Below are 12,522 nucleotides of genomic sequence, written 5' to 3' on the forward strand. Positions count from 1 at the left end.
GAACTCGGTGAAGCATTTATTTGGGCTGCAATTTCTGAGGCCGGTAACTCTAATGAACTTGTCTTCTGCAGCAATAGTAACTCTGTGGCGGTACTCATGAGAGCCAATTTCATCATAGCGCTTGATGGGTTTTGTGACTGCACTTGAAGAAACTTTCAAAGTTCTTGATATTTCCCATATGACTGTCCTTCATGTCTTAAAGTAATGATGGACTGTGGTTTCTCTGATTATTTGAGCTGTTCTTGCCATAATATGGAGTTGGTCTTTTACCAAATAGGGCTATCTTCTGTATACCCCCGCTACCTTGTCACAACACAACTGATTGGCTCAAACGCATTAAGAAGGAAAGAAATTCCACAAATTAACTTTTAACAAGGCACACCTGTTAATTGATATGCGTTCCAGGTGACTACCTCATGAAGCTGGTTGAGAGAATGCCAAGAGTGTGCAAAGCTGTCATCAAGGCAAAGGGTGGCTATTTGAAGAATCTCAAATATAACATATATTTTGATTTGTTTAACACTTTTTTGGTTACTACATGATTCCATGTGTGTTATTTCATAGTAGAAAATAGTAAAAATAAAGAAAAACCCTGGAATGAGTAGGTGTGTCCAAACTTTTGACTTGTAGTGTACATTTACCAACTTCATTAAACATGCTCAATCCTTTTATATATAGTGCTTGTATTTAATTATATATTTGTATTTAATTGTAGGCAATCCAATCCCTACTTATATACTGACCCTATACTGACCCATCCCTACTTATATACTTATCCAACAGTATTTTACACTTATCCAACAGTATTCTATACTGATCCAACGGTATTCACCTGTAAGTGTAGAGAAACCAATCCCTATTTATATTTTGAACCAACAGTATTTATACTGATCCAACATTATTTTCAACTGATTGTAGGAAAACCAATCCCTACTATTAGATACACCCCTGTGCTCCCATTGATCAATGTTAACCGGCGAGATTCATTATTATAGGAAAATAACAAATTGAACCCCAAAATTTCGTAGATGAGGAGGACAAGAGATCTTCCACCATTAAGGCTTGGCTGGAAAACAGACAGTCCCTCACAGAGATTTTTAAATAAGGTCTCTTACCTTTTTTAATTGTGGCCAGAGGGATGTCTGGGTCCAAGCCGATCGAAACGGATCAGAAAGTCAAGTCGTTCTCATCCGGGTCACGGCAACAAATGTTGTGGAAAATTAGATCAAACGATTAAGGCAGAGACTATTTAATTGTATAATAGAACAATCTTTAATACAAGCAGCTGCAGGGGAGATCTACCTCAGATTTCACAGGGAATGGTTACATGTCTCTTATATAGTGGGAGGTGATAATACAATCATATTGTTTATACAACAGTTATTTTATACAAGCAACAGTTCCGGAACACAATAGCCTTGTGCTAGGGTGCAGACATACCAGGAGTCTATGAAAGGCACAACATCACAGTCTAACACAGAACATATCCCTTGAGAAGTTACAACAGCTCACCCCAAATTCTGCCACCAGAGTTGGAAGTGTGTTTATACATTTTTTAGTTGTAGTTTTTTAGTTGTTTTTCCTTTTCCACGTTTTGTATCACAAGGTATAATGGATTTAAATTATAGTCCCGTTTGGGGCGGTAATGCCACATATTGGATGTCAACCGCCGTTAAACTCCGAAGAAGAAGAAGACGAAAAAGAATCCGAAATCCCCGGAAGAAAACGTCATTTCCTGGTCTTGCAACTGACGTGTCTAAAACAGTTTTAGTGGAGGTAGCTAGACTTGGGAGGAAATGTTTCATCAGATAGTGTATATCTGATTAGATTTCCTTCTGGAGGTGGAAGGCACTTAAAAGATCTTGTCGGCTCACTTATTTATTGCGGGGGTTTTCCGTTTAACGTTGTTAGTGTTTGTTTTCTTTACATTTGTATATTATCTCATGTACGTGGTGTCAAGATGCTGGATTTCTTCACCATCTTTAGTAAGGGGGGCATAGTGTTGTGGTGTTTTCAGGGAACCGGTGTTACTGAATCCTTCACCGGGCCTGTCAACGCGCTGATCCGCTCCGTGATCCTTCAGGTGAGAAACGCTTGAAAATCAAGTGACAACTGTCATGTTTCCGTGCCGGCTAGTTATGTGTATGGTCTGTTTTTCAGCATGCGCCAGAGCGTCGCCACTTCATCAACAAGTTGGTTGGCTAATTTAGCTAGGTAGCTTTCGTAGATACACATATCATGTAAATTATTCTTTGTCTAAACTAAATAGGAGTTATGTTTTGGTTAAACTAGCGCACTAACTAACTAGTATATGGTTGCGTAATACAGACATGGGGAACTGGGGGTTACACGCGCACAGGTTGTTATTTTGCCAGCCACATCACACTATCACAGCATAGTGGGATTATTAGAAAATGCAAATCTATTACCACGTAACTAGCTAGATATCAAGTATTTATACTGAACAAAAATATAAACGCAACAATTTCAAAGATTTTACTGAGTTAAAGTTCATATAAGGAAATCAGTCAATTGAAATAAATTCATTAGGCCCTAATCTATGGATTTCACATGACTGGGAATACAGATACCTTAAAAAATAAAAAGGTAAGGGCGTGGTCTGGATCAGAAAACAGTCAGTATCGGGTGCCGACCATTTGCCTCATGCAGCACGACACATCTCCTTCGCATAGAGTTGATCAGGCTGTTGATTGTGGCCTGTGGAATGTTGGCCCAATCCTCTTCAATGGCTATGCGAGGTTGCTGGATATTGGCGGGAATTGGAACATGCTGTCATACACGTCAATTCAGAGCATCCCAAACATGCTCAATGGGTGACATGTTTGGTGAGTGTGCAGGCCATGGGAGAACGGACATTTTCAGCTTCCAGAAATTGTGTACAGATCCTTGCGACGTGGGGCCATGCATGATCATACTGAAACATGAGGTAATGGCGGCGGATGAATAGCCTCCCGAGTGGCGCAGTGGTCTAAGGCACAGCATCGCAGTGCTAGCTGTGCCACTAGAGATCCTGGTTCGAATCCAGGCTCTGTCGTAGCAGGCCGCGACCGGGAGACCCATGGGGCGGCGCACAATTGGCCCAGGGTAGGGGAGGGAATGGCCGGCAGGGATGTAGCTCAGTTGGTAGAGCATGGCATTTGCAACGCCAGGGTTGTGGGTTCGATTCCAGTATGAAAAAATAATGTATGCACTCACTAACTGTAAGTCGCTCTGGATAAGAGCGTCTGCTAAATGACTTAAATGTAAATAGGCCTCAGAATCTCGTCACGGTATCTCTGTGCATTCAAATTGCCATTGATAAAATGCAATTGTGTTCGTTGTCCGTAGCTTATTCCTGCCCATACCATAACTCACCGCCACCATAGGGCACTTTGTTCACAACGTTGACATCAGCAAACCGGTCGCCCACACGACGCCATACACGTGGTCTGCGGTTGTGAGGCCGGTTGGACGTACAGAGACAAATTCTCTAAAACGACGGAGGTGACTTATGGTAGAGAAATGAATATTCAGTTCTCTGGCAACAGCTCTGGTGGACATTCCTGCAGTTAGCATGCCAATTGCATGCTCCTTCAAAACTTGAAACATCTGTGGCATTGTGTTGTGACACAACTGCACATTTAAGTGGCCTTTTATTGTCCCCAGCACAAGGTGCACCTGTGTAACGATCAAACTGTTTAATCAGCTTGTTGATATGCAAACATGTCAGGTGGATGGATTGTCTTAGTAAAGGAGAAATGCTCACTAACAGGGATAAAGACATTTTTGGCAAACATTTGAGAGAAATAAGCTTTTTGTGTGTATGGAGCATTTATGGGATCTTTTATTTCAGCTCATGAAACATGGAACCAACACTTTACAAGTTGCGTTTATATTTTTGTTCAGTGTAGAACATATGTTCAAGAGAAATGTTTTCATTTCAGTGATGAAACCTCTGATCTGTGTTACAGTATTGAGTAGCCTAATATTAATGCTTCTCTGATTTTGTTTCAGGAACGCAGTGGCAACAATTCCTATACTCATGACGCCATGAGTCTTAAGTACAAACTCGATAATGAGTTTGAGCTGGTTTTTGTGGTAAGTTTCACATAGAACTACAGTGCATTATAACATTTACTATTTCCTGAAGGAAAATACCATACTAACATACAGCAGTCTTTGCTTCTCATGCAGTCTATGGACTCCAAACTGACCATGTTTCTCTTTTTTTTTTTTTGTACAGGTAGGTTTTCAAAAAATCCTGACGCTGACGTATGTTGACAAGTTCATAGATGACGTACAGCTCCACTTCAGGGATCGCTATAAGAATGAGCTGGAGCAAAAGGGGGCCCTTGCACTGTTGAACAGCCATTTTGCGTTTGAGGATGACTTCAAACTGCTTCTTCGGTAAGCAGTGTCACATCTTAGGGCGGATACTGCAAACAGAGCTGAAATAATGATGCATAAAGAGATAAAGATTTGACAGTCAAACTAATATGCTGAATCTCGCACAGAACCAGCTGTTGAGTTGTCAACCCACAGGTCTACAAGGACTTGTAGGCTACTTGTACAAAATATAATTTCACTATACTTCAAGTCAAATGCTAAGTGCTTTGACTCAAATGTTACTGTCCTGTTGTGCTCTAGTGAGGCGGAGGAGAGCAGCAAAGCTCGAGGTCCCACCTCCATGAGGAGCTTCAATGCTTCCCTGAAATCCCAGAAAACTGTGAAGTCCATGATTGAGACAAAGGGAGGGGATAAGGGCAAGGAACAGGGTGGCAAGAAGAATAAGAATGCCAAAAAAGAGGGTAAGGATTTGACGTGATTATTATGGAGGTGTTGTTGGAATACAAGCACTGTGGCATGGTTCTTCCTTAATTTCTGTTTAAAACCGGTCCCACATTTTTTTATTCATGTTTTAATTTCATGGGGACAAGTGGAGGCTGCTGAGGGGAGGACGGCTCATAATAATGGCTGGAACGGAATGGCATCAAACACATAGAAACCATGTGTTTGATCTATTTGATACCATTCCGCTCCAGCCATTAGCACGAGCCCGTTCTCCCCAATTAAGGTGCCACCAACCTCCTGTGATGGGGACATTGATAATGTTTTGTGTGGCTGGGGTTAGTTTCTGATATTTTTCCCCCTAGCTCCTGCTGCTGAGCCTATGAAAGGGGAAAAAGCCAAGGCTCCGGCCAGTGTGCAGAAGACAGTGGAGAATGATAACCAGGGCATGACTCAGGAGGAGATCATTCAGAAGAAGAGAGAGGAGTTTATCCGCAAGCGCATGGGGGCACCTGTGGAGAAGCCCAGGTGAGTTGGAGGGAGGAATGGAATACAATGTGGTTAAAGTTCTAATTCGGAATGTTGCTGACAGTTGTTTCCATACTGAAAGTCACATTGTCTTTTGCCTTCCAGTAAGTCCCCCAAGCCTGCAAAGGAGAAACCCAAGGGGAAAGAGAAGCGGGTGTGGACCTTGGGTGGGTGCAGCACCAAGGAACTGGACTACAGCCAGAGCAATGGCAACGGAGCCCATGCTGCTGGGGACCAAGGCCTGGACGCTCAAGCTGACCCGGTATGGGCCTGTTTGGTTTGAGAGCAGGCGAGCTAATGTAGCCTGGTTGTACATTATGTGCAGTGAAATAATGGTGAGCACAGCGGTCAGTCTGGTTTAACCAGACTAGAGCTAATAGCCTTCAGGGATGTGGTGTAGAAGTGCTTAGTTTATAGGAATTGCACATCTTAATAAAGCCTTGTCTTGTTGTCCAGGGGCTGCAGCTGAGCTCGATGAAGGGTGACTTGCTCGCCGTGGATTACGAGTCCAGCGAGGGAGATGAGGAGATGGAGGTGGAGGAGGAAGATGTGGTGAAGAGGGTGGTAGTTGCTGACACTAGCAAGAAAATGTGAGACCCTTAGATTATTTCATGTGTCAGATAATAGGAAGCATGGCTGATGAATGGAAGATGATATGAATGTGATGTTGTGCCCTATTGCTCCTGTCTCTGTGTCCTTTTAACATTTTCCTCAGCCCCAAAAAGGGTGCTTTTGGGGGGATGTTTGGGATGCTCAAGGGCCTGGTGGGTTCCAAGAGTCTGAGCCAGGAGGACATGGAGCCAGTGCTGGACAAGATGAGGGACCACCTCATCGGTATGGACTCCTCTGTTCCCCCACTACACTATCAGTTCCTTAACACATACACTCCCCTTCGTATTTATTTGAACAGTGAAGATAAAACTTGTATTTGTCTCTATACTCCAGCATTTTGGATTATAGGTCCTATATTCCTAGCATGCAATGACTACATCAAGCTTGTGACTCTACAAACTTGTTGGAAATATTTGGTTGTTTCAGATTATGTTGTGCCCAATAGAAATGAATGGTAAACAATGTATTGTGTCATTTTGGAGATAAGAATAGCATATGTTCCTGAACACTTCTACATTAATGTGGATGCTACCATGATTACGGATAATCCTGAATTAATTGAGAATAATGAGTGAGAAAGTTAGAGGCACAAATATCATACCCCCCCAAATGTTAACCTCCCTTGTTATTGGAAATGCTGAGTGGTTAGTATTTTATTTTACCTTTATTTAACTAGGCAAGTCAGTTAAGAACATTCTTATTTACAATGACGGCCTACACCGGCCAAACCCGGACGACGCTGGGCCAATTGTGCGCCGCCCTATGGGACTCCCAATCACGGGCAGTTGTGATACAGCTTGGAATCGAACTAGGGGGTCTGTAGTGACGCCTCAAGCACTGAGATGCAGTGCCTTACACCGCTGCGCCACTCGGGAGCCCAATGCCTTGGGGTTATGATCTTTGTGCCTCTAACTTTCTCACTCATTATTCATTCATGATTATCCGTAATCCTGGTAGCATCCACATGTACTTCAAATGGGGGGACTAGATACATAGTGCTTTCATTTCTAAACAGTGAAACGGATACGTATGAAAATCCCCTCAAATAAAAGGTGACATTTTGTACTGTCGCCTTATATGAAACATTTGATCTCAAATCCAAAATGCTGGAGTATAGAGCCAAAAGTTTACATAACTATTTGACCTAGATTTGTACATGTCCTAGTTTACCTGAGACAAAATCTTCACAGTCTACTTGTATTCATAGAATTTTCTCTCATCAATTTATTTGCAGCTAAGAATGTAGCAGCTGAAATTGCCTCTCAACTCTGTGACTCTGTAGCCAAGAAACTGGAGGGCAAAGTCATGGGCACCTTCACCAGTGAGTACAACTGTATTCCACATAGCCACTCTGAATAGAATTAGTCCACAATAGAATGAGTTCACCTGTGGAGAGATTTAACTGAACTAGATAGACTTCACTCCCCCAAAGAGATGTGAAGATGCTGCACAACAGTTCAGAGTACTCCTCTTGCTCTGATAAAGCCCCCCTCTCTCTCCCACTCTCTTTCTAGCTGTGGCCTCAACTGTAAAGGGGGCCCTGCAGGATTCCCTGGTCCAGATCCTGCAGCCCAAGCGGCGTATGGACATCCTGAGAGACGTCCTGGATGCTCGTACCCAGCGCAGGCCCTTCGTCATTACCTTCTGTGGGGTCAACGGGGTCGGCAAGTCCACCAACCTGGCCAAGGTGAGATCCACCAGTGTGTTTTTTTTTTTTTTTTTTTTATCTGTCATATTGAAAACATTGGTATTGCTGGGGATTTCAAACCTGGGTTGTATCCATTTAACCAAACCAGGTCCTGGTAGGACCTTTCCAGGCTGTACCCAGACCTACATAAATAGGCCACCGATAACCTAGGAAGCCCCCATTGACCACAGAAATACCAGCAGGGAAATTATATTTTTATTTGCTGAAACCCTCCATCCTCTGTCTGTGTGCAGATCTCCTTCTGGCTGATCGAGAACGGTATCACTGTGCTGATAGCAGCCTGTGACACGTTCCGTGCGGGGGCCGTAGAGCAGCTGCGTACCCACCAGCGCCGCCTTAACTCCCTGCACCCCCCTCAGGACCACGGGGGACGGCCCGTAGTGCAGCTTTATGAGAAGGGCTACGGGAAGGACGCCGCTGGCATTGCCATGGAGGCTATCGCCTATGGTAACCATACCATGCCCCAGCTTGCCATTCATAGACTAGATCATCCTAGCCACATAGCATGCCATAGCTCTGAAGTCTGTCCTCAAATAAATGTATGGTGATTACATAGGAGGGGTTCACGAATGCTTCTTAGTGTCTCACATATAAACTGAGTATACCGACCAAGTCAGATCTCCATTCAACCAAGTGAAGAAATCCTCCCTTGTCTCTCTGTCCAGCCCGTAACCAGGCCTTTGATGTGGTGCTGGTGGACACTGCTGGGCGGATGCAGGACAACACCCCCCTGATGACGGCCCTGGCCAAGCTGATAGCTGTCAACATGCCTGACCTGGTGCTGTTCGTGGGAGAGGCTCTAGTGGGCAACGAGGCTGTGGACCAGCTGGTGAGAGTCCTTATACAACTTCATAAAACATCCTACTGTTTAATCTGCCTCTGAAACTCAGATCCCTAGAAGGTAATCTGACCAATTGTTAAATAATTCCACATGCGTTTCAGATACTCTTGAGTTTATTCTGGATTATACTATAGCTTCAGTGTTTTTTCTGGATCAAAAAGGGGCCCCCATCTTGGCGGTGTCGAGACAATTTTGACTTTAAGCTAATTTCCTGTGATTCTACATATTCTGTCATGGAGCTGAGAGAATTTAGCAATTTTAAAACAATTTTTTTGCAATTCTATGCAGTTTGCCATGGCTAATGCTGTGTTCTTTTGCTAAAACGATAACAAAATGAATACTGCTAAATTCATTGTTTTTGGAATTGTCAATTCTCCGTGACTGTCTAGCTCTTATTTTGGTTACTCTTACTTCTCAAAGATTATATTATTTAAAAAATATATAGGTCCATTATCTTTTGTACACACTATCTGTTTTTGTCATTTAAGTTTACACTGAATGCGTTTGTCCATCACAAAAATATTTTTATTACACTGTTTGGAGTTAAGCGACCCGAAAAAATGCTTAGGCGGCCCGCGCAAGGATTATAATGGCAGAAGAATCCCTGAGCTTTATCTGTATTAACTTGAAATGGGCTATGCTATCAGATTATACAGTGCATTTGGAAAATATTCAGACCCCTTCCCTTTTTCCACAAAGCAGGCTTTTAGAAATGTTTGCAAATTAATAAAAAATAATAGAAAAATACCTTAATTACATAAGTATTCAGACACTTTGCTATGAGACTCAAAATTGAGCTCGGGTCCATCCTGTTTCCATTGATCATCCTTGAGATGTTTCTACAACTTGATTGGAGTCCACCTGTGGTAAATTCATGATTTGGAAAGGCACACACCTGTCTATATAAGGTCCCACAGTTGACAGTGAAAAAACCAAGACATGAGGTCGAAGGAATTGTCCGTAGAGCTCCGAGACAGGATTGTGCCGAGGCACAGATCTGGGGAAGGCTACCAAAAAATGTCTGCAGCATTGAAGGTCCCCAAGAACAGTGGCCTCCATCATTCTTAAATGGAAGTTTGAAACCACCAAGACTCTTCCTAGAGCTGGCTGCCTGGCCAAATTGAGCAATCTGGGGAGAAGGGCCTTGGTCAGGGAGGTGACCAAGAATCCGATGGTTACTCGGACAGAGCTCCAGGGTTCCTCTGTTGAGATGGGAGAACCTTCCAGAAGGACAACCATCTTTGCAGCCCTCCACCAATCAGGCCTTTATGGTAGAGTGGCCAGCCGGAAGCCACTCCTCAGTAAAAGGCACATGACAGCCCCCTTGGAGTTTGCCAAAAGGCACCTAAAGAACTCTGACCATGAGAAACAAGATTCTCTGGTATGATGAAACCAAGATTGAACTCTTTGGCCTGAATTCCAAGCATCACGTCTGGAGGAAACCTGGCATCCCTACGGTGAAGCATGGTGGTGGCAGCATCAGGCTGTGGGGATGTTTTTCAGCGGCAGGGACTGGGAGACTAGTCAGGATCGAGGGAAAGATGAACGAGGGAAAGATGAACGGAGCAAAGTGCAGAGAGGTCCTTGATGAAAACCTGCTCAGGACCTCAGACTGGGGCGATAGGTTCACCTTCCAACAGGACAACGACCCCCTAAGCACACAGCCAAGACGACGCAGGAGTGAATGTCCTTGAGTGGCCCAGCCAGAGGCCGGACTTGAACCCGATCTAACATCTCTGGAGAGACCTGAAAATAGCTGTGTAGTGAAGCTCCCCATCCAACCTGACAGAGCTTGAGGATCTGCAGAGAAGCATAGGAGAAACTCCCCAAATACAGGTGTGCCAAGTTTGTAGCGTCATACCCAAGAAGACTCGAGGCTGTAATCGCTGCCAAAGGTGCTTCTACAAAGTACTGAGTAAAGGGTCTGAATACTTATGTAAATGTAATATTTCCGTTTTTATAAATTTGCAAAAAAATCTAGCCCTGTTTTTGCTTTGTCATTATAGGGTATTGTGTGTAGATTAAGGGGAAAACAACTTTAATCCATTTTAGAATAAGTCTGTAACATAACAAAATGTGGAAAAAGTCAAGGGGTCTGAACACTTTCCGAATGCAGTGTAAATGGTATATTTTCAGTAATGTCATGCAGAGGGCATATTTTACATTTAAATCATTTAGAAGACACTCTTATCCAGTGCAATTTACAGGAGAAATTGGGGTTAAGTACCTTGCTCAAGGGCACATCAACAGATTTTTCACCTATTCGGCTCAGGGATTAGAACCAGCAACATTTCGGTTACTGGCCCAGTCCGCTTAACTGCTAGGCTACCTGCCATTTAACCCAAACATTTGCATAGCTGTCTCATGTTGGACTCCACACTGTATAACGAGTGTGATACTTTACTTTCAGGTGAAATTTAACCAGGCGCTGGCTGATCATTCCATGTCTGATAAACCTCGTCTCATCGATGGGATTGTTCTCACCAAGTTTGACACCATTGATGACAAGGTTTGTATGTCATTTAAATACAGACACTTCAGAACAATCTGTCTTATTTTTTTATATTTTTGGGGGACTTTTCCATGTAGTGAATCTGTTATTCAATGTGTTTGTATGGGCTAATAGCAGTAAGGCCCAACATTTATTTTTCATCAAATATTATTTATTTTATACTTCAAGGGCTGTTAAAATTCTAAATCAAATAGCTAAATTTAGCTTTGGTATGACCTTATGTAATTATTTTATTATAGCTTAGTAGAACCCCCTCCCCCTGGCTTAGACTCTTAAGGGTTAACAGAAGGTGCTGTAAATAAAATGTAAACAATGGTTTATTGACAGGAAGTCAAAGCTTTTTAAATGTTATTTATGACGTCCTTATCGGAATGTGTCAGAACATAAGTCTGCGTAGTTTGTGATTGCAAAGCTGACATCACTCCTCCCCTCAGGTTGGCGCTGCCATCTCAATGACCTACATCACAGGCCAGCCCATTGTGTTTGTGGGCACGGGGCAGACCTACAATGACCTGCGGAGCCTCAACGCCCGTGCTGTTGTGGGCGCCCTCATGAAGGCCTGAGTGGCTGCTGCCTGCATCTGTATCCACCACCATCGTGACAAAGCCAACCAAACACCGCGCTTTAAAATGTCCGGTCCTGCGGCTCACATCCTAACCATGATCCTTCACATAGCGCAAAACTCACAAGCACACAGGCTTCCTCCCATCTCCATCCGGGAAAGGGGCGGGTGTTGACTTTTAAGCAAGATTTGGAAAGAGAAATTGCGCTAAGAGTCTCTTGCATCATCTGTAAACTGATGTTCCAAATTCAAAAGTACCTCAATTTTTTTTGTCCTCACTCACAGGTTACTCAGATTGTCAAATTCACTTCCTGGCATTTGGTGTCTGTTTTCCCCCTTCACTTAAACAAGGAAATGTCAGGTATGAAGGCTTGCTGGATGCGACACGTTTCAGCAGCCGCCCCGTCCCAGAGGAAAGCTTAGTGACCATAGTGCCTATCCTATCCCATCCCCCTCTAGTCTCCCTGAAGCATCACCACTGCACGGGTTACTGTCTGCTGATATCTGAAACTTCATCAACAAGACTACACTACACCCAGTAACTATCTTCTCTGTTTCTCTCGCTCTCTGGATGGACTGATAGTTCATCCAGATAACTTTAGTTGTGACATTTTGGGGGGTTAAAAGTCCTCCAGAGGCTTCAGGGGTCTACACCTTAGTCTCTGGACAACTGGAGCACTAGGAGGCCTCATGTAGCTTTTCTTTAGGACTTCCCCTTTGTCATTTTGAAAACAAAAATACAAGTCTTACATTTTTCCAGTCCCTTTAATTTTCAGTATTGCAATGAGAATCAAGAGTTACATAGATTTGTCATTTATGAGAATGTAAACATTTCTAAAATAAAGCTGCTATGATAGCATGTAACAACTTACGGTTTTGTTATGTAACCTATAGTCTTAAATTTTCCAATTCCAACCTTGGAACATAAATGCTGATAGTGTGGTCTGGATAACAATGGCAAACTGCCAAAA

General features: G+C 43.3%; 1 protein-coding gene across 1 annotated transcript; it reads left to right on the forward strand.

Annotated features, from left to right (window-relative positions):
• The first annotated feature begins 1,737 nt into the window (after window positions 1-1,737).
• On the forward strand, window positions 1,738-12,420 carry LOC311106020 (signal recognition particle receptor subunit alpha-like). The gene is made up of 14 exons (XM_084148289.1): window positions 1,738-2,083; window positions 4,015-4,098; window positions 4,244-4,407; window positions 4,648-4,808; window positions 5,154-5,316; window positions 5,422-5,578; window positions 5,773-5,906; window positions 6,032-6,150; window positions 7,163-7,249; window positions 7,443-7,615; window positions 7,870-8,083; window positions 8,302-8,465; window positions 10,888-10,986; window positions 11,424-12,420. Exons 1-14 carry the CDS (start codon window positions 1,961-1,963, stop codon window positions 11,550-11,552), a joined length of 1,971 nt encoding a protein of 656 aa, XP_084004415.1. The 5' UTR covers window positions 1,738-1,960; the 3' UTR covers window positions 11,553-12,420.
• Window positions 12,421-12,522: the final 102 nt, after the last annotated feature.

Source organism: Coregonus lavaretus (assembly GCF_964263955.1).
Source record: "Coregonus lavaretus genome assembly, chromosome: 30".
Taxonomy (NCBI): domain Eukaryota; kingdom Metazoa; phylum Chordata; class Actinopteri; order Salmoniformes; family Salmonidae; genus Coregonus; species Coregonus lavaretus.